Source organism: Clupea harengus, chromosome 6 (genome assembly GCF_900700415.2).
Source record: "Clupea harengus chromosome 6, Ch_v2.0.2, whole genome shotgun sequence".
NCBI lineage: Eukaryota > Metazoa > Chordata > Actinopteri > Clupeiformes > Clupeidae > Clupea > Clupea harengus.
Genome location: NC_045157.1, coordinates 24,461,695 through 24,484,040, shown reverse-complemented (window position 1 = coordinate 24,484,040; position 22,346 = coordinate 24,461,695). Strand labels below are relative to the sequence as shown.

The following is a 22,346-nucleotide window of genomic DNA, read 5'->3' as shown; positions in this document are numbered from 1 at the left end:
AACCCCCCGAAAAGCTCCACCCCTTTCCCTGAAAGTCCTGCCTGGAAGCCCAGGCCTGGTCCAGCCTCTTCCCATCCTGTCTGGAGGAAGGCAGCCAGGAGTCCAGGGCCTCCACTTATCCAGCTTCTTTCTCTTAGCTTCAGATTTAGCTTCATCCCCAGCTTCTCACAGCTCCAGAATGCTATATAATGCCATGCCTCTCAATACCACAGCGCAGGCCTCATAGTAAACAAGAGAGCTGCATTGAGTGTGCAGTTTCATGGAGAGCAGATGGAGTATAGTGGGGGGGTTTGACTTAGAAAGCCATGACCGAGGCATGACACTACATAGCCCAAGCCCATGTCTCTCCCACTGGAAAGTGAAGGGGGGAACGTTCCGGAAAGAAGACTAAACTCTGGGACGACCTGTATATTGTTGTGAGGGCCATCTGTTTGTGCTTAGAGGAAGGGAGGGGGGTGGTGGGAGGTGGTGGTGGTTGACCATCATGACATCATAACTGCCACTATAAAGCCGCCAGCCTGAGGGAACACACAGAGGGAGGGAAAAAACGGCAAGGTGAAAGTTCACAAGCGAGGCGAGAGACTGCCGGGCGTGGCTGAAAACCAGTGTGTCCTGGGCTAACAGGAGCAAGGGCCCGGGAGAGCCTACATCACCCCCGCCGCACGGTGGTCTGTGCGGTCAGGACGACTCACTCGAGCTTTCCATGGGCTTTCGGAACATTCCAATAAGTTGGGTGGTGGGGGGAGGGGGATATTTTTAGAAAGCCCTAATATGGGCCACATACCACAGACTCTCAAATTATCCCATCCAGTTTAGCCCTCAGTTTAAACCTTCCTTTTTAATTCCAGTAATTACAGGCTCCAATTTATACGGAGCCCTGCACACAAAGGGCCTGTTTAATGCAAACCAGTTTGATTTGGGTGAAGTGTCCCAAGGATCTCCCACATCTTACGGCCTGTTTATGCTGACTTGATGATTTATTTTCTCCCCAAAAAAGGTTAAAAAAATGCTGTGCCTCGCATCAGATTTCTCGTTGGGAGGAATAAATGAACACCATTTTCCCTCTCTCATCTCCCTCTCCACCCCCCCCTCCACCCCCGCTCTCTCTCTTTCTTTCTCTATCCTCTCTCTCTCCCTCTCTTTCTCTCATTCTGCTTCTGTCTGCTTACCAATCTGCCACATCACACTTGTAGGCCACCATGGGGTTCTTGCCTGTCAGCCGCTCCACCAGGGCCATAAATCCGGGGTGACACCGCATCCGTGTTGTCGGCAAAGCAGGGAGCCGGGACAGTGCGGTGTGGCCTCGGCACCATGTACTTATCATCCACTAATCACACTAGGAGGTCATAAAAACGCAGTAGTAACTCTTGTCAAGTTGGGGACATCTTAGTTAGTCAGTGACACCCTCTCTGTACTCCGGAGGGAGCTGCTCCTGGTGTTGTAGCAGAGTGCCGGTGCGACGGCTCGGGTCACGCCTGGGCATACACTCACGTTCTCTCTCTCCTGCTTCCTCCCAGGATCCTCAGAGCCCGTGAGAGCTGAGCAGCCATCTTAAGCAGCTTAAGTCTTAAAAAATGATCGCGCAAGGATGTGTTGAACATTTTTAAGCCTCCCTCGACTGCTCGGTATTAAAAGTGACACAAAGAGATGTCTCCTGCCTGGCATGAGAGCTCACCAAGCACAACTGTTTTAAAAAACTCACACTCGTACTGGCAGAGGAGCTGGAAGCGTTAGCTGTGCATCTGTACAGTGCTTGTGTGTGCAGTGAGTGCATCAGTGTTTTCTGGAGAGCCTCGAGCTCGGGAGAAAGCCATGCCCAGTGAGGGTGAGAGCTGCCCGTGGGCGAAGTGAGGACCCCTCAGTGCCTCCCCGCCTCCAGAGCCCCGACACAGCCTTGCACAGATTCTGTTACATATTTGAATCATTGTGGTATTTGTAAATAGCCTAGCTTACGTGTCTGAACATGTGCAGTGGAGGCCCTGCGAACTCAACTCTGACTGAATCCCCGGCTTCCCATCTGAGTGAGCAAGTTTCTCGGCCCCCTTCCCCACCATCAGAAGGGACTTTCTCAAGAGCACTCTCTCTCTCTCTCTGGCTGATCCCTAAGGCCAATCCCCCCACCCCCCACCACCTTTCCCCCATTCCACTTTAATGGGCAACATGGGATAGTGGTCACACCTTTCCCTTTAATGGAGTGTTGAAAAACGATTTCGCTCCGTTACCGTTATGTTCTCCCGGAGTAAAGACCTTGCGGACAGGAAGCAATGCTGTAAAAACATCAGCAGAATGGAGGAACGACTCATAAAACCGGCGACTCTCAATCCCTGACAGGGAGGAGAGACAGACTGCTGGACATGGTGTTCCGTCGGTCCATTTTAGCAGCACTTTCTAATGTGATTAAAAATACAATAACGACGGCCTGTTTCTCAGCCGGTTCTTTAATGTGCTGTTTACCGAGCCGGGCTGCACTGCGAAGGACACGGGCCAAGAAAGGGAAGAAGAAGAAGAAGAAGAAGAGGAAGAAGAAGAAGAGGAAGAAGAAGTGGGGGGCAGGAGTAAAGAGCAGGTCTCTTGTAAACGTTCCTTAAATAAAACTCGATAATATGTAATGTTTGTTTTTACTCATTTACTTTCCAAGAGTATAACACTTGAAAATGGAGTGGAGTCATTGTGTAAATAATGGCCGAGTCTGTGCAAAGAGAGTGCATGGATATGTGGTTACGTGTGTGCGTGTGTGTGAGGGGGCATGAGAAAGAGAATGAGTGAGGCCGGGAAAAAGAGAGAGAGAGAGTCCCTCTGTGCAGCTACGCCAGTTTGGGTTAAACACAGAGCTGGCCCGGGCCTCCGACACAGAGGATAGGTGCCTAAGTGGAATCAGGCCGGCTAGATTTATGGCCATTTGTTCGGAGAGTGTTCATCCATTGGCTATTATGGAATGATTAGAGGAGAAGGTGAAGCTCCAAGTCCGGCGAAAATCAATACGGCTGTCGAGAGCGATTCTGCCCGTGCCGCTCAGAGGAGTATTAGCACCAAACCCCTCTGTCTCTTCACACTCCTTTATCCCTCCTCCAGCAATTTCACCCTTTAGCCCCGCTCACCCCTTCTCATCCTCCCCATGTCCTACCTGCCTGCTGAAAGGGGCCCAGTCTTCTCCCTGGGCTACACGTGTGTGAGTGTGTGTGTGTGCAACAGAGTTATACAATAAAGCCATCATTCAGAACTGTGGGTGGAGCATATGGATGAGGAGGGAATCTGAAATGAGCGTGTGTGAGAGTGTGTGTGTGTGTGTGTGTATGTGTGTGTGTGTGTGTGTATGTGTGTGTGTGTGTGTGTGTGTGTATGTGTGTGTGTGTGTGTGTTTGTGTGTGTGTGTGTATGTGTGTCTATGCATCGGTTGATGTTTGGCATGCAGACATTACAGGAAATGTTTTGTTATGTGTCAATATGCTGTATGGTTATACATAGCTGGTGCTATTTTGAATTGAGAGTGCCTCTTTGAAAAAGAGGTGTGTTTCTTAAAAGCAAACGGAGGACGAGGAGGAGAGGTTACTGATAGGCTGCAGTGTGTTTGTTTTGTGTGCCGTTTTTAGGACGTGATGACTAGTTGTTTGGCTGGCGCATAATGGAGAGCTGTCTGGTCTCCTCCATTCAAGTGTGTACTTCCAAGTGTGTACTTCCAAGTGTGAGACAGAGTAAGAAGAGAAGGAAGACTTAAAGTGTGAGAGAGGTAGAGGGTGGAGGAAGGAGGGAGAGGTGGAGGATGGGGAAATGGAGGGGCTTACAATTTAGAAGAGAAGGAAGAACTGGAAGAGGGTCGGAAGGACTGTATGGAACCACAGCGGAAGGAGAGTGAGATTGTATGACAGCAGCGCATATGTTGGTTTCTGGAGACCACTTACCTTGTAGAGCTTCAGGCTAGCCTCATGACGCGTGTTGACGGTGTGCATGCGCAGCTTCTCCAGGCTGTTGGTGTAGTAGTCGCAGGCGTTGCACTTGAGGTGCACGGGGTTGCCGATGGCCACGCACTTGAGGCGCCACTCGTTGCCCTTGCCGCCCTCCTTGATGTGGGCCACCAGCTGGTACTTCTGCACGTGCTTGTCCGTCTTGCAGTGCAGCTGGAAGTTGGCCTTGAGCTGCGTGGTGTAGTGGCAGAGCTTGCACTGGTGCGAGTCGCCCAGCACGGCGCGCCACTCCTCCTCGGGCAGGCTGCGCTCGGCGCCCATGTGCAGGCCCAGCACGTCCAGGTTGTCGGTGGTGAAGCGGTTGCACACAGCGCACTGGAAGAGCTTGAGCGACGGGTCGGTGGACAGGCTCTCGCCCAGCGTCATCAGCTCCTCAGACACCAGCTGACCGCTGCCCAGGCGCATGTCCATGGGGAGGTCTCCACCTACTAGGGAGGCAGCAGTCATACACACACACACACACACACACACACACACACACACACGCACCACACATACACACACAGATTAGTTTTTTGTCCTTTTGTTTCCAATCTACATGTAATGTAATGTTTCAGTTCTCCCTGCCAGGGCAAGATGTGTTATTAATACTGTATGCCTCATGTTATTTGATGTTTTTGGATGGCCAAAGTTCTTGGTAGAGAGCTTAGTCTCGAAGGGCTCCAGTCTGAAGTCTGAAAACGCTCAGGGAACGCTCAAAGGTGTATGGTTAACCTTTTAACAAAGAGCTGTGTTTGTCTGCGCAGTCAAAGTGGATTTGCTTTCCAGTACCAACACCCCTCCGTGTATAATGTGCATGTGTGTATTTATGTTCCTAATTTTATTAAATCAAGATTATCCTTCCCCCTTTCCAGTGGAGAGTACAGGGAGAGCCCGGACACTTTCGCGGGGAACAGAGCTTCGTCGGGCCAGGGGTATGGATTTACACGTACGCACTGTTTGGACTGCCGCACTTTCACAGCCCAGCACTAAATCAACTCCAGAGGCCGTGAGCTCCGCAGAGAAAGAAAGTTATTCTATCATTACAGGAGAACTAAAGAGTTCCCAAGCACACATTACTGTAAATCAAATCCAGCACCCTCGTTCACAGAATTATAACACTCTCCCAAAAAAAAAGAAAACTCCACCTCCGTGTTTGGATTCCTGTGCCACTTTCACTCAAGATCATTGCTTGAATCGATATAGGCCCTCTCGCCCCACCCCAACCCCACTCTAGATTAATCCTGCCCTGTGACGTGCATGACTTCGAGAGGGGTGGATGGAGATGACAAAAAAAAGGGGAAAGGAGCACTCAAACAGATCTTACGACAGGACAGGGTGATGTGTACACCGCCAGAGTGGGGAAAGGGAGGAGAAGAACAGAAGTGGGGGAAAAAAAGAAGAGAAAAAAAAGCTGCAGGAGAAGCTTGGGAGTTTTTGCCTTTGCTCACTGATCTTTAATCTATCACTGCCCAGACTGTGCGCACCAGCTGACCCTGCCTGGCTTTACACTAAATTAATTCCAGCAGCTCCCTCTTATTTATTGCTGCAGTATGCAGCCTGCACTCGGACTTTTCTCCATTACCTGAGTCTTTATAGCGGGGAGAGGGAGACCTCTGAGAAGCCCCCTGAAATCAGTCACAGATCTACCTCCAACACTCCCTCCCTCCCTCTCTTTCTCCCCCTCTCTCTCTCTCTCTTGCTCTCCCCTCTTTCTTATCTACCATCTCTCTCCACTCATTTTCTGTCTCCGTCTCCTATATGAGGCTCTCACGCTCTCGCTCTCTGTAGACTTATTGACTAGCACAGCTGTTGGCCTTCTCATCCTTAATCTATATGCTTTTGTGAGAAGGATGTTTCTGTGTTTCTATACTGTTAACATGCCTTAAGCACAAATGGGCTGTATAATAAATACAATCTACTGCAGAACGTTTTTTGTCTCACTCAATGCTGAAGCAAATGGACAGTTTGCAGAAAGTCTCTGTTTCTAGGAGAAGAGGCATGTTGAAATTCAATATTTAATTAAATTATGCAAGACCTGCTTCCTTTAAAGGTCTGTGAAGCTTTCTAAGTATTGCCTGACATGGCACATCAGAATAGGATAAAACTTGACTCTGCTCTATCTCTGTTCCAGTGAGGATAAAAAAAAACAGTTAGATCATGTATGGTCAGAATTGATCATAAAATATTAGAAAGTTGGAAAGATATTTAATGCATGCGCAGAGAGAGAGAGAGAGAGCAAAAGAGAGAGAGAGAGAGAAAGAGAGAGAGAGAGAGAAGGAGGAAGTACAGAAAAGCCATGTGAGTGCAGTTGAGATTGGGAAAGTGATAAAGACAAACATAGAGAGATAAATAGACAGACAGAGAGATAGACTGTTTACAACAGATTCCACCATTCATTTCAATAGGATTTTGTCCTCGTTTATCTTAAATATATAAAGAAAAGTATAAAGTGTAGCCAAGATGAAAATAACACCGCCTATTTTGTCATTTACAAAACCTACGTGACAAAGTTTGAACAAAACGGTTCAAGCTGAATTATTTGCCAAAAATTGGTAGAAAGAATATATAAAAAGCCTAGGAATATCAATATAGTGCTTTGCTTTGCAAGCACTATAATTAGTCACGGCAATCAATTCTTGTTCACTTCTTTGAACTGGCGACAGTCAGAGACAAGCCTGTGCAAACTGTGGGGTTGTAGCTGGCACGCCAAACCGTCAGCCACGCGGCTGAATTACCCTCGCTTGGCTTTTTCCACCCTCTTTTTTGAACAAGATAAAATTTATAGCCGCAATTACAAAGTTTGGAGGGGAGAGACAGAACGAGAGAGAGAGAGAGGGAAAAAGAGAAAAAAAGGAAGGGAACTCTGGTCGCGGAGTGCAAACTGCAGTTTGCGGATAATGACATGAAAACTCTGATGTGCGTTCGGGAGCCTGGAGGACAGGGCCATGCGGATCACTCCCCTCAGACAGGGCCTGCTTGCTGCTCGCTCGCTCACACAGTCTTTTGTGAGCATGGGGGGGGGGAAGCGAAGGTATCAGAAAGGGGGGAATTTCCCCAGCCTGGCTGACCCAGATAGAGTGACACACAGTGGACGCGTAAACTAAACTACGGCTCGAGTGTTGCCGAGGAATGTGCCTGTGAGTAGATCTGTTCATGGATCTAAGCATTTGTGTGCTTGTTTGTGTGTGTGTGTGAGACACACACATAGAGAGAGAGAGAGAGAGAGAGAGAGAGAGAAAGAGAGAGAGAGAGAGCACTTGGTGTGTGGGAGTCAAGGGCAGGCAGAGAAATAGTATCCATGCACACTTGAATACAGTAAAGCCCTCCTCTCATCAATCTAATGTATGTTCTCCTATTTAACGGCTTTCTTTTAAAAAGAGTCAACCTGCACACAGACTTACACAACAACTCTGACTAGGCCAGCTTTTGTGTACCGAAGTGTGCTTTCTGCCGAGCTGAGTTAGGGTGACATGACAGCCTCTCAGGAACGCTACACTCTTTTTCTCTTTCTTCTTCTTTTTGTCTGTACTGAAGATCGATTTGGGTAGTGAAAGAAAAACAGACCAGAATAAAAAAAAAACACAGATGCCTTTAAAAAAAGGGGGCTCTTGCATTCAGGCTAAAATGTGTGGAGAGTGTGTGAAAAGCGATGTGGGGAACAAGATCCAGGCTGTAACTCAAGTTGTTTAAAACACTAATGCCCATTCCTGAGTTTCTCTTTATTCCTCTCTTTGTCCTCTAGCACTTCTCATCCCCAATTTTTTTCCATTGCCAAACTCTCACACTATCACAGGTTCGGAGAAAACCACAGCAGTCATCGGGGTATCGTAAGGCTATGTGCAAACATAAAGAGACAGGACAGTAAAGTAGATGGGAAGGAAAAAAGGTCATGCAGTCGCCTGACTATATTCTCTATCCTATAGATGACTATATTCTCTTTTCCTTGTTTTCTTTCTTTTGTGCCAGCTGGATGAGAAAGTCACAGACAAGCATCCTCACTTCTCAATCTTTTACACTTTTTTTGTATTAGTCTCACCAATTCAATTCAGTAAAGTGAATGTACTATGTAATAAAAGCACAGTTTTAGAAAAAAAGGCCCATCCATCAGTGTACTTTGACTAGCTCTAACACTGTGGTTTATGTTTAAAAATAAACAACTGGCAGCAGTATAAGCTATCCCACCCACGTGAACTTGCAGTGAACTGCAACATAACTTTTTCTTTGATAACCCACATGCAGAGCGTGGAGCCAAAATGGCAGCGGTTGGAAACCTGCGTTCACTCTACTGACCTAGCGCTGGAGCCAGGGCAGCCATGTTGGGGTCCAGGTGGAAGCCTCCGAGCAAGAACTGGGCGTCAGCCCCGGTAGGGTCCATACTGAGGCCCGGGGGCAGGCTCATGTTCTGGGCCAGGTAGTACTTGTAGAGCTCGGCCTCGGAGGGCGAGGCCATGGCACCCAGGCCAAGGCGGCCGTGCTGCATCTGGGTGACGTTCTGCTGGAGGAGCATCATGTTGTGCATGTGCTTCTCGCTGGTCATGTGGATGCGCAGGTTACGCGCCACGTTGGTCTCATAATCGCACACCTCGCAGCGCCACGTGGGCTTGCTCTTGGGCTTGGTGGGCGACGGCGTGCTGCAGGGCCCTGCCATGTGGGTGGAGGACTGGGCTGGGTGGTGGTGGTGGGGCCCGGGGTGGTGGGGCCCGGGGTGATGTTGCCCAGGGTGGTGTTGCCCAGGGTGGTGCGTGCTGACTTGTGGGGCCGACGGTACCGCCACCACCCCTCCACCGGCGTAACCACACACCTGCTCGCTGGCCGAAGCAATGGTGCCTCCGTTCTGCAGCGACTGCATGTTGTTGAGGTGCTTGTCCGACTGCATGTGGATGCTCAGGTTGCCCTTGGTGGTGGTGGAGTAGTTGCACACCTCGCAGCGGAAGGGCTTGTAGCCGCAGGTGTAGCTCTCGCCGCGGGCCAGTCGCGGGTGGCTCTGGCCACTGCTGCAGTACGAACAGCTGCCACCCGAGTCTGGGTGCTTCTCCTTCATGTGGGCCTCCAGCGTCTGCTGGTACTTGTAGTGCCAGTTGCACTTGGGACACTTGAGCGTCTTGCACGAGTTGCGAGAGTGCATCATGGTCATGTGGCCTCCCAGGGAGCGTGAGGAGCCCAGGACCGTGTCGCACTTGGGGCACTCCACCCCGCTTCCCCCGTTGCCGCCGACGCCGTGGTTCTGCGAGCACTCACCAACCCCCAGCAAATCGCAGGGGTTGCCTTGGTGCAGATGCATGTGTCCATGGGCGTGGGGCGAGGAGTGCAGGTGGTGGTGATGGTGGTGCAGGTGGTGATGGTTTAGGAGGTTGCCGCTGTCTTCCTCCCCCTCGGCGGGGCATTCATTTGGTTCTGGAGCTGTGGCACTATCTCGATTGGCACTTTCGTCAGCTGCAGCGCTGGAGGCCAGAGGTGAGGAGTTGCCCGTGGAAGAGCACGCGGCTCCGTCGTCCTCGCTCCCTCTGCCGGCGGTGGCCGCCATCGCCACGGGTACAGATGACCCCTGGCAGTTAAAGCTCAGAGGGAGCTCCGAGACTCTCCCCCCATTGTCTGCAGCTGACCCATCCTCGGACACCCTGCCTGAGGAAGAGGAAGCCGTAGCTTTGCTGTTGAGCGTGGGGCTGGCCGCAGATGGGCAAGTGGGAGGCTGGAGAGCGCTACTAGGCATTAATAAAGGAGATTTGGAAATGCTTTGGTTTGAGACAGCCGGTTCCCCCACATGTCCGCCACTGCTGCCACCGCCGCCGCTGCTACCACCACCAACGATGGCCCTCGAAGTGCTTCCGTCCTCTGCCTCGTCCTCCTCTTCTTCTAATAACAGTTCATCCTCTTCTAAGCCCACCTCCTCGCCCGGGAGGTGTGCCTTGCCTTCGCGGCTCTCCCCTTCCCTATCCTCCCCTCTGTGAGTCCCCTCTTTCCCAGCAGGCCCCTCTGTTCTCCCACCCTGCAGCTTAGGCAGGGTGCTGGAGTCTTTGGCAGGGCCTGGGGTCGAGGTAAGGGAAGGAGTTTTGGGGTTGCCGAGCACCCCCATACCGAGGAGGGCTTGCTGCTGGAGACTCGACTCAGAGTCTTTGCCCAGGTGGGCCTCACTCCCCCCACTGCTGCAGCCGCCGCTGCCTGTCTCCAGGTGAACACCACTGAATGTGCCGTAGAAGCTCTGGCCAGAGTTTACGGGCATCATGGTGGGCGGTGGAGGCGAGCTCTTGTTTTTTGGTTCCAGGAAGCTGATGAGGGGCTCTTTGTCTTCGCCAATGCCCTGGATGATGGCTGAGGCCTGGTTGTCGCCCAGGAGCCGGTGCTCATCCTCGCATAGGGTCATGCGATGGTCGTGGACGGCATGGGTGGCAAAGGAGCGCGCATAGCCGAAGGACAGCTTGCACAGGAAACACATAAGGATGGGCTTCCCTTTGCCGTAGAGGGCCAGCCCGTCGAATTTGGAGAAATCCACGTTGTTTGGTACATCTTTGGATACGCAGGACTTCTTGGCAGACCCGTCGCTGTTTAGGTAATCCTTGTTGCTTTTGTGCCGCACATCAAAGACGCGGAAACTGTGCAGGACAGGACTGAGGCCTGCCAGGGTTGAGGTATTGGGGTAACCTTGGTCTGAGCCGAACCACTTTCCAAACGATGAGGCTATGTGGAACGTGTTGATGATGTGGGGGTACACTGCGGACGAGGTACCGGCAAGTTCGCCCGACTTCCCCGAGCTGGAGAGAGAGTTTGTGGGAAGCAAGCCGGGTGGCATGCCCCCATCACTTTGGATCAGCTGGCTGAGACTCTCCACGATGTAGGCTGAGCCGTCGGGCTGGTAGACAATCTCTCCTGCCAGGTTCTCCACATCGCTGCTCTCCTCCTCCTCCTCCTCTCCTTCCTCGCTCCCGCTTTCTGCTGCGCCCCTCCGCCGGGCGGGCTGCTGGCGCATGAGGGTGGGCATGCCACCTCCGCCGGGCGCGATCTGCATACCAGGGAAGGCCTGCAGGCTCGGGAAACAGCTGTCAATCTCCATTTCGTCTAAGTCTTCCAAATCCTCGTCCTCTTCGCAGCTACCTCCCTCCTGCTCTTCCTCCTCGAGCCTCTCTCTATGGGTGTGCAGCTGGCCCGACACAGAGCTGTCGTTGGGGGCCTGGGCTGTGGTCAGTGTCTGCTGCTGCTCTCTCACACCTTCTCTAGGTGTGCTGGGGGTTTGGAGCTGGGAGGGGTAGGGAGCAGAGAGAGACAGGGGCTCCAGGGAAGGGGGCTGGCTGCTGGGAGGGACCTGTGAGCTAGAGAGATCGTTCCAGGGTTGTGTGGGGTGTTGTTGTTGTTGCTGCTGCTGCTGCTGCTGTTGGGAGGTGGTGGAGGAACCGAGCCCATCGTCTGTCCCAGAAACCACGGGAGACTCACAGCTTTCCATGCTGATGCCTACATGAGGCGTTCATCGCATCCAGGCCTACAACGCAACAGAGAAAGAAACAGAAAAGAGAAACAAGGTTAGCAAAGGGTTAGCAACCTGAGGACAAAGCACACTGAAGATATGACATTTCCAGCATACAAAGTAAAAAGAGGCTGTGTGAGCTTTCACATTAGTCTTGTCGCTATTTCATCGTGTACGAAGAGAGATTAAAAGCATTTCAGTGATTGAACTGTGAGTACCGAGCGGGAGAGCACATTTGATGCAAAGCACACTGGAAGGGAGACAAAAGCATGAGATCTAGTGCAGGAAATGACAGAGTGCTCATTAGGTTAGATTAGGTACTTAAACACAAAACCTCAGACTAGCACTAATAAGCCATCTAAGATGCCCCTTCCTGTCACATCAGCAAGTTACCATCTTTCATCTTCACCTTCCAAACAACACACCCCATCTTACATGTTCCATCCAAATCATATATATCCTCTTTTAATTAATTTTCAGTCAGGGACACCAAGAAGAGACATAATGGGTGAAAAAAGATTTGAGATAACTAGATGCCCAGAGAAGCTACTGAGCAGGAGATGATACATATATAGTCAGACTACATGAGAGGACTGGTTGTGTCTGCATTTGAATGGTAAGAGCACTCTCAAACAACACGGATTCAAGAGCTCACACTGCATACAGCTGGGCAAATGACCTTGTCCAATACCCTCGCATTGATGGAACACATTTCTCTGGTAATTATTTGTGTGCCTGTGTATATACAAAACATAAAAGCCGAGGAATGGGGTTGGGGCATGGGGGGAATTGAGAGGAGGGGAAAAAAAGGCCATAAATCTGCAACCCAAAATACACCAGCTGGGCTGGGACTGAAATACAGCTGTGTTTAGATCTGGCATCCAATAACCTCCACGCTCAGCCTTGTTTCAAACACACCAGCAGCGCTCCATCTCTGAAATAATAAATGGGAGCCGGTCTTTTCAGGGGGCCGGCGGTGCTCGGAGCACCAGAGAGACCCGGCACAGGCCGCAATTTAGACCAGCGAGGAGATAAAATGATAGCGGGAGATACTGCTGAGCTAATAATTTTATTAAAGGGATGCAGGCAGCATTGATTAAAGGGGGTGACTGGGCTGAAACCAATAACTCTGGCTTGCCCTTTCACCTTGCTATGCTGAATATTACATGAGCAAAGTTTCCCGGCAGCGCGCTAACCGCCGTGTCTTGCCTGATTAGCACATTCTCTGCCTCCAACTTGATGTATTTACTTATTTACTTAGGGATGCAAATTTCAGTGGCCATCAGACACAGTGTCTCTACCTTCCTCCCCCACCCCCACCCCCACGCCCCTTACCATTCCAGCCCCGCAACATATTAATGGTAGAGGGCTTGGCTGGGGAGATTGATAATATCTGTCTCCCTCTTCATGAATGTCTGATGGAAATTTACCTCCCCACCCCCATGGCTCGCCCTCGTCCCCGTCAACCTCTGCGACCAGAGCTGCATTCAAACAATGCCGTTATTTCCCCCCCTTTTTCGACATATTTACATACATTTACATCTTTTGCAGTTTGCAATTTTTACCCATTTTTTTTCCTTTTCCATGGAAGCAAGAGAAAGAGAGAGAGTATTTCCTCTCTACATGAATTTTAACAATAAATCCATTAAACATATTAAATGTCTGGCTTTAATTATAATGGAAGAGTACAATTATTTAAATGGTCTGTTATATGCGATTGTCTATAAAGTTGTCCACAATAAAACGCTTGGAATATATTTTATGACCCCCCCCCCCCCCCCCCCCCCACATACAGAGCAGGTGACAGCCATTTTGTATCAGTGGCCCTGCTTTGTTTTGACTGTACACAAAAAAGAGCCTTGAGAGTGGAACAGTAGACAGAGTGCGGTTTGAAGAATAAAAAGTGAAGGGTAAACACAAGCGTAGCCCTGAGCTCTAATCAGCTCAATCTGTTCTACCTCCAGAATCCACTGCCTCTCTCTCCCCAGCTTGAAATCCCTAAGTCTGCATTAAACTAATCTATGTTGCTCAGTCTTTAACTCCCCGCCGTCATGTCCATACGGTTCAATTGTTTATGCACCTGCCATAATAAATGTTTTGCTAAACACGCAGTTAAGCAATCAGGACGGCCCCAACATTGTCACGGAGGAGCTGGCTGTGTCCGCTGCTTACAGAAAACAGGATTGCCCTTTAAAATCTAGATGGACTAATTTAATAATGTGCTGTGGCCACTGATGTGCAATAGGATTGTCTGGAGTCTCGGAGTCGCAGATGGGGGGGCCTGATATAATACTGTTTGTCGGTTGATGGTCTGCCTGCCTGCAAAGTGACACCTGTTTAAATCAGGAAAAAGCTTTAATCTCTCTGAGGCACTCACGACAGCGGCGAGACACACAGAGACGCGGACCTGGTCAGACTGGACCCAGGGGGTGGGGGGAGCGGGGGTGTGGGAGGGCATGGTGAAGGAGGATGACATTACGTGCCTGCAGATTATTTGGTGCAGTCGCTGTATTAATCGGTCACAAATCAAGAGGATGAATCACGGGTAATGGCGATACCAGGACATGTCCTTTAGCTCGTGAGGGGAGGGCAACTTTGCAAATCACTGCCCCTCTTGACTGGTGGAGCTGAACGTGCCATTCTCTACGCTTCATACCATCGCTTCGCTGGATGTGTGGTGGCGCAGGGAGCCGAGGAATGCTGGGACGAAGAATAACAAACATTGTGGAGGAGGTCCCGCTCTAAAGCGAGTCAAACTAAGAATCACAAGAGATGGTTCTGAGAAAGACAGAAATGAGTTCCAAGACCTCGCCTGATCCTGCACACAGCATTATCCAAAACATTTGCGAGGTATAAATTTATGAATGTGAAACTAGGGCGGCTGCAGATCTTTTTCCATCCCTCTATTTTCAGGAAGGTTTCACGGAGGCTGTACCTCCACAGGGCTCAAGACAAGCTACTGACACACTTTTATAATCTTCTTCAGGCACACAAAATGCGCCCTACTACTGTCTTCAAATACATTAGCTACATAGAATACATGGCTCGTTCCTTCTTCCATAGCCCTCATCCTCAACAAAAGCAGATAAGGTTCTGCCTATTAAAAAAAAAGAGAGGCCGTTTCCTAATGAACCCTGTCAGAGCGAGTGGGTCTGGTTGTCATTTGGAAGGGATGGAAAATGAGATAAGTTTTTATTTATGGGCCCTTTCATTAGGTGGGATTTACCGGCCGAGCGAGAGGGGAATTAAAGGCTAAGGACCCATCTGATTATAAGCATGCACAATCACCTGCCTGGAGCCCTGGCCTCCCGAGGCCCCAGGCTCTCCCAGCGTCTCCTGGGGAATTAATTCTCGCCCGGCCCCAGCTGAGAACTCCCACAGGGTGTGGCCCTGACCCCCTTACCCCCGCAAAAAAAACTCCAGTATTTTAGCAAGGGGGTGAGACGAGTGGGGCGGGGGGGGGGAGCTCTCCTGAAGGGGAACCCTTCTCTACTGGCCATCTTTGGAGGTTGGGGTGGTGAGGGTAAAAACAATGGGGGCTCTCAGCACCACCTCCCACTGGTCTGAGGCTGAACTGCCTGCTGCTCCTCAGTGCTAAAGGGGGGGGGGAGAGAGCCAGCCATCACACACCCTGGCCACCGCAGGGTTAGGGCGCTTATTGAAAAATCAATGGCGTAAATGCTAAGCAAGTTACAGGAAGATGTGGGAAGGAAGGGTTCCTATTGATAAAGCAGGGAGGGCCTTTGATGTTGCACAGGGGACGTGTTCATTGATGGAGCGAGCATTGTACTCCTCGGGCTGAGCGAGGAGGCTTCACCTCCACAGCTTGGCCCAATTAATCACACACACACACACACACAGACACAAATATGTATGTATGGAGACGCCTCTTCTCCTTTACCTTAAGTCCGGTTTAATGCCTGACAAGGCCCTCTGGTTGCACTAATCCCTGGTTCTCTGATGCTAACGTGTCATGTGTTCCGGGCCCTCACGCTGATGTAATGAGCATGGCTCATCCAGCTTCACTGTAACCCCTCCTCACATCTCCCTACAGGACCACCCGCTGTCTCTGGACGGGCCCATCATGTGCTGCCGCTGAATGGCCGGAAAATTGAGTCTAATGATCGCTGACTCTTAGATACCTTTCGCGCATGAAAGGTATATATAAAAAAGAAGAAATAAAAAATGGGAAGGTCTCAGTGGTGAATAATAAATGAAACCAGGGCTTTTGTGATGCCAGTTGATGTCGATAACGCCTTCATAATTCAGCACAAAGGCACAGTCATCTCACTACTTCTCATGGGGAGGAGAGACAGAGAGAGAGGGAGGGAGAGAGGGAGAGAGATAGAGGGGGAGAGAGAGAGAGAAAGAGAGACAGAGAGAATGAAACGGCTCTTGAAAGTTGGCTTCATAATAGACTGTGGATATGTAAAAAAAACTCGTGCTCTCTTTGCCCTCGGCTTCCCTGCGATTCTTGGGCCACTTTCTGCCCCTCCACCTCTCTAAGTGTTTAATGCAGACACAGGGACGTTCTCCACTGCCGTTCTAACTTCAGGAGGCAGAGAGTCACCTCAGGTCGATGGCACTCGGGCTGTAAACACGGCTTCCCGTAAAATCAATGATCTTCAGCTCCAGCTATCAGTCTGCCGCACAGAAATAGAAGCGGCAGTGACGAGACCGAGGCTGAGGAGAATGGAGAGTGGGAAGGCTGGTGCTGGTGCTGGTGTGTGTGTGTGTGTGTGTGTGTGTGTGTGTGTGTGTGTGTGTGTGTGTGTGTGTGTGTGTGTGTGTGTGTGTGTGTGTGTTTGGAGGGGGATCAGTGTAGCAAGGCCAGGAGTACATTAGGGAAGAGATAGCACAGCCATCCAAGACATGCAGCTGCTGTCACCTCACTGCCACTGCACCTCTAGCTCTCTACAGGCCTCGTATGATGAGGCAAGCACTTTACTACAATTCCCACAATCCCCCAGGTTTCTGTCAGACCTCAGAGATTTCCTGTTGTTGGAGTGCATATTTCTCACAAGAAATCTTTTTGTTTTAGGTTATACATGAACTCTATGAACTGTTTAGTAGTCATAACATGTAGCTACTCCTAGGTGATCACATATCTAAGGAGGCATCTAAAGCTTTTTTTTTGCTACCTTGGAAAACACAAGCTAATTGATTTGAGGTATCAATAGTGCTGCCCCCCCTTCTCTCTCCCTCCTCTTGGATCTGCGATAGAATCTTGATCACGATTGTTGCTCCTTGGGCAATATCAGAGGATCTGTACATCTAATCAATGCTTGAAAACAAAAGACGATGTATTTTTTCTCAAACTAGTAACAGCATGAAGCAGCCCTCCCTTCTTCCCCCCCCCCCACACACACACACACATACAACTGAAAAACAAAGTGATGAATGTAATGTGGCCAATCAGGATTCCGGCTGGATTGAAGGGAAGCCAAAGGGGGGATTTTTCTTGTGCAGAGTCGTCAGAGTGTCTCCTCACTTTTGGAGAGTGCGATGGAGACTGCGCCCGGGTGTAATTAGAAGTAGTTAATTAGCTGTGGGTTAATTACTTGGTTCTGGGGGGAAAGCTGGCAAAAAAAAGGCGGTGTGCTGGCGGGGTGGCGAGGCAGGGTGGAAGCGCGCGAGCACGCAGCAGGAAGCGCCAAGTCTCCTGCCAATTAGCAGCCAGCATGGGGGGGCCGCGTGCGTGGCAAACTGGGAGTACAAATGAGTAATGCCGCACATCAGCTCAGTCAAACCACACCGCAGAGTGGGGAGAGAGAGGAGGGAAAACACACACACACACACACACACACACACACACACACACACACACACAGACACAGACACACACATTCATATTCACACAGAGGCACACAAACCACTCTTAATACATTCAGATTAAAAATGCATACTGTTAGACATTCACTTCTCACTGTTGTTTTTGTTAAGCAATTCCATTTGCCCAAAGCCACTTTTCCTTTTAACATCTCACACACTAGGAACCAGTATTTTTTTTTTCCTGCCAATGTGACCTTGGTGTTGAGAATCTTTCAACGAATACAACTCTTTCTGCACAGAATGAGGTTAAAATGAAATAAAGAAAACAAGTGTTTTTTTTTATAAAAAGAAAAGTTCTAGTTATGGCCGCCGCGAGCAATCTTTTCTCTTTCTTTTTTCATTAGGCCCAACTGGAAACTCATACGGTATGATTCCTCTGCACCGTCCCCAGTGGTTCGTTTAGATGAAGCTTTGTGTTCAGTAAATGCATAAATTATCCCTGGGATAAAGGTATTGATGTATAATCAAAGATGGGCGATCCTGCTTGTACCGCTACAGAAAAAAAGTACATTCACCCCCAGGCACAGAGTGCGCTCAGCATGCGCCAGAACACAGCGGGGATGGTCTGAGCCAGAGAGAGTGTGCCTCGCTACAAGTGCACGTGTGTGTGTGTGTGTGTGTGTGTGTGTGTGTGTGTGTGTGTCTAAAGCAAGTGTGTGCACATTTATGGGTGTTTATCTGTGTGTCTGTATGCCTGCCTATGCTATCTACCTGCAGCAAAAAGAGCAGAGTCTCACAGACACTCAGGTGAGGCATTATTATTATTAGTTCCTATTTTGCTGCGAGTGGAATAGATTTGAACAGTGCTGATGGACAGCTCTGGGGCGCTAACCCATCACGCCACATGCAAAACGCGCTGTCGAGGAACTCTGCTCTCTTCTTCTCAGCCTGCTCCTCTGGCGCTTATCAATCAAACCACTCCAAGGAAGAACTGGCCGGCCACAGAAGAAATTTTTTTTTCTGAAATCCCCCCCGCTAACGACAAGCTTAAGGCACTGTCATCTTCCCACCTCAAGTTTCCCAGTTTCTTGCTCTCGCCACCACAGACAGACAGACAGGCCCCGCTCTCGCTTGAAAGGTCAGTGGAAGTGCAGGTGTCAGTGGAAGCCGGTGCAGGCCCAAGGGCTTTCATTTTCATTAATTATCAAATTGCCTCTATATATAGCGCAGGGAAACAGGCTCTGTGCTCGCTCTCTCTCTCTCTCTTTCTCTCTCTCTCTCTCTCTCTTTCGCTCTCAGGAGAAGATGGAAGTGAAATCTGCTAACTGTGGGGCTTTTTTAAACGCAGCTGCCATTTCGGTCACCGCGTTTGCGCCAAACAACAGGATGAGACTGGGACAGGGGTGAGGCGGGTCGTACCAGGAGAAAGGGGATGTTCATTTTTCAGTCAAGCAGATGATCCATTAACCTGTGACTGTGTACAGAGGAATAGCTGAATTGATGTGTGAGATAAAGAGTGGTTTGGTTGTGTTTGTGTGTGTGTGTGTGTATGTTTAAGTGGAGCTATTGGTCACACAAAAATATATGCACACATGCACACAAGAATACATGCACCCGAGCACACACACACACACACACACACACACACACACACACACACACACACACACACACACACACACACACACACACACACACACACACACACACACACACACACACACACACACTCTCTCTCACTAATTCCTTTCCTCTCTAATAAACTCACTCCCCCTGCCACCCATCCACCTCTCTTTCCAGCAGTGCCTGCAGTTAAGGCAAGCCGACCGCAAACACGGTTGTTAAGATGATCAATACCATTGAAATATTAAACCTTAAGAAGCCGCATTATTGATTGGTAGCCCGATGATAAAACTGTTTATTATCATAATCGCCGGGCTTCTATGTAAACGTTGCAGAGTGAGACTGCTTCACAGATAGTGACAGTGGGTAAACCTGACCCCTGCATCTTCACCAAAAAACACACTACCTCCCTCCCCCCCCCACCTCCTAAAAAAAAAAAAAAAAGCTATTGACTTTACATGCCCAGCAACTAGGAACATCATTACTTCTCCGTTTCTCGCCTGCAACCAACACACCTAGCATTAGCGGCTAGTGTGAATCCAATCTAGTCACTGGAGCCATGTGTTGACAGAAGCAGGGCTGGGGTGGGGGCAGTGTGTGTGTGTGTGTGTGTGTGTGTGTGTCGGAGTGGTGCCGTGACAGATCGCTGACGTGGTGTTGAGCAGGGAGCCGGGAGCTGGCGGTCGTGGCCCTGGGTCTCGGGCCTCACACACGGGGATCAGGGGCTGACAGTGTTGGGGCGGCCGCGGCCGGTAAACCTGCCTTTAATCCTGGGCCTTTTTAAAGTAATCTGGAAAACAAATACCTCAGTAATGACCCGTCTTGCACCTGGTAAAACAAGAGCGCTCGCCCTCGCCGGCACCTGGAATTAGCCACATGCCCGGAGAAGAGCATTCTTTAAAGAGGCAGACTCCTATTCCCGCTGGTCCCCGGAGACATGAACTCAAACACATGGGCGTGTGGACACACACACACACACACACACACACACACACACACACACACGTAAACACAAGAAGGGCACCGTGTGGGGACTTGTTGGATAAGAGAGGGCTGGCTACTGGGTGGGGCTTCAGGGAATCTCAGTCACTACATCATTCAATGTCATGACTGAACAGAAACACACACACACACACACACACACACACACACACACACACACACACACACACAAAAGGGTGACACCATCCCTCCAATGTTTTTAAACATAGCTTGTGTAGACTGAGCAGAAGCTTGACTGTCTTGTTCCCAGTAAGAGGCCGGGGGCAGCGGGGGTGGTAATGTCTACAGTGGGCACAGCCAGTGTTCCCTGCTGCTTTGTGAAGCGTTTAAAGTGGAGAGGGTGATAAGATCCCCTCTGGATGGCATGCGAGCACAGGGTAAGCGGGAAACCTGAGCGGGGAGGGTGACAGCTGCCATGGGGGAGAAGTGAGACCTGCACAACGCTCTGATGTAATGTGTGGAGAATGAGACGCTGCCACTACTACTACTACTACTACCGCCGCTGCTGCTGCTGCTGATGCTGCCGCCTGCCTCTATATCTACATATAGAGGCAGACACACAGACACACACACACATAGAAATGTGTCATATGTGCTTATACACACATATTTACACAAACATTAGATATATACATAGATACGCACACATCCATGTTCACACATAAAGAGTCACTCAGAAAAAGAGAGCGAGAGAGAGAGAAAGAGAGAGACAGAGAGCGAAAGAGAGAGAGAGTGTAGTGGATTAGATGGCATCCCAATGAAACCATTTTGTGGAAAAGATTTCTTTTGCAGCACGAAGGAGGAGGAGGAAAAAAGAAGCCGAAAGCCAATGGGTGACCCAGCCTCTAATTCTAGAGCGGGATATCCTGGATAAATAATTAGAGGGTTCCTTTGAAGACCCTGCTTGGGCTCTCCACTCACTCCCCCACTACACATTTGCTAAAGTCATTAATGACAAAGATTTGGACAGAAAAAGCAAGAATCTTTCGGGTACACAAATACTTCTTTTATGGGCCCTGGCCGAATTCCTCTCTGCTTAGCTGAAGCTCTTATCCTGGGAACGGCCTGCACTCGCTTCAGACAATAAACCTCAGGGGAGAGCGAGCAGCTTTCTGCTGCTTCACCCTACCCCCCCCCCACCACCTCCTTAAAGGAATTATAGAGCGTTAATAAAGTAAAAGGAGTAATGTGTCTTGTGTGTATAAAAAGAAAATAAGTAAATCCAATGAGTGGCAGTTGAGACGTCTACAGGAAGCAAAGACAGACACACTAAACATAACTGCGTTTTGTTATCGCTTTTTTCCCCCCCGTCCTATCAGAGCCACTCTTTTTAGACAATGTACCACAAAAGTAAGTGACAGTAGCAGCAAGAATTACAGGGATTCCTGCTGATGCCACTGGCTCTTAATGTGTATGCTATTCCCGTACAACAGTGGAGTACATCTCCAATTATGTCCCCGTGCTCACACTTACTGACAGGCTATTTTTATGGAGGGCTATGCTACTAAGCAGGCTCAGATTTTTTTGTCTATTTTCTAATGGCTAGGTTTTGTAGTGGAATAGATCCAGTGTTTGCCTGGAGCAAGAATAAGTGTGCGAGTCGCACCATCGTCGTCATCATCATCATCCTCGCTCGCCTTTTTAAGGAGAGGATCCGAATAAACAACAGTGGAGCAGACAGCTGTGATGGCGGTACTGGTCATATCCGCTCCCTTCGTCCTCCCCAGCGATGCATTTCGGAGATGGGACCTAAAAGTGTCTGCCCGCCCCATACCGTTCCTCCCCCCCACCCTCGAGATTCCACTTCTGTGATGAACACCACACAATGGAAGTTCACAAAAGGGCAAGCACGGGCAGGCCTCGCGGCGGCTCGCAAAAACAAGCCATGTTCAGCTGACACACACTCGACCGCAACCTCACTGGGAGTGCGCACACACACACACACACACACACACACACACACACACACCTACACGCACACGCACACACGCACACACGCACACACACACACACACACACACACACAAACACACGCACACACACACAGTCCTCAGCTCTGGGCAGATGGTGCCATCCACCACTCCTGTGGGTTTCCCCACGGTGGTTTACATAGAGATACATAAATCATATCAAAATCACACTCGTCTGTTTTTTTCCCTCCTTTTTTTTTTTAAGCAAGAAACTGGCCCTGCCGTTTGCTAAGGAGAAGTGCCAAGGCAAATTTAAGCTGGAAGCGAAGGGGTTGTGGGATGGTGAAGGGGGTTGGGGGGGGGGGTGTGGATGGGGTGGGGTAGGCTGATGTGCATTCCTTCAGAGCGCCGCGCCGCAATGAGGAACTGTCAACAGAGGAAAAGGAAAGAAAAACACAAAGAGAAAACAAGTTGTAAAGTGTGTAACAAGGTGGCCCGGAGGGCACCGCTGAAAGACGCCCGATCCGCCTGGCTGTGGAGGGAGAGCGCCGGCGCGTGCGCCGACATCAAACGACGTCTCCGTCTTTGCGCCGAAACGCTCAGAGCGAGTCGCGACGCATCGTAGAGAGACGGAGAGAG

General features: G+C 50.0%; 1 protein-coding gene across 4 annotated transcripts in view; it reads right to left on the bottom strand.

Moving 5' to 3' along the window:
* The window catches only part of zfhx3b (zinc finger homeobox 3b), a 340,892-nt gene that overhangs the window by 92,253 nt on the left and 226,293 nt on the right, over positions 1-22,346 (bottom strand). For all 4 annotated transcript variants that reach the window (XM_031569518.2, XM_042708091.1, XM_031569517.2 and 1 more), the window contains 2 exons: positions 8,235-11,415; positions 3,900-4,390 (listed from right to left, as the gene is read on the bottom strand). In XM_031569518.2, coding sequence (XP_031425378.1) covers positions 3,900-4,390; positions 8,235-11,379 — 3,636 coding nt within the window. In that variant the 5' untranslated portion in view covers positions 11,380-11,415. The remainder of the gene's footprint in view (positions 1-3,899; positions 4,391-8,234; positions 11,416-22,346) is intronic.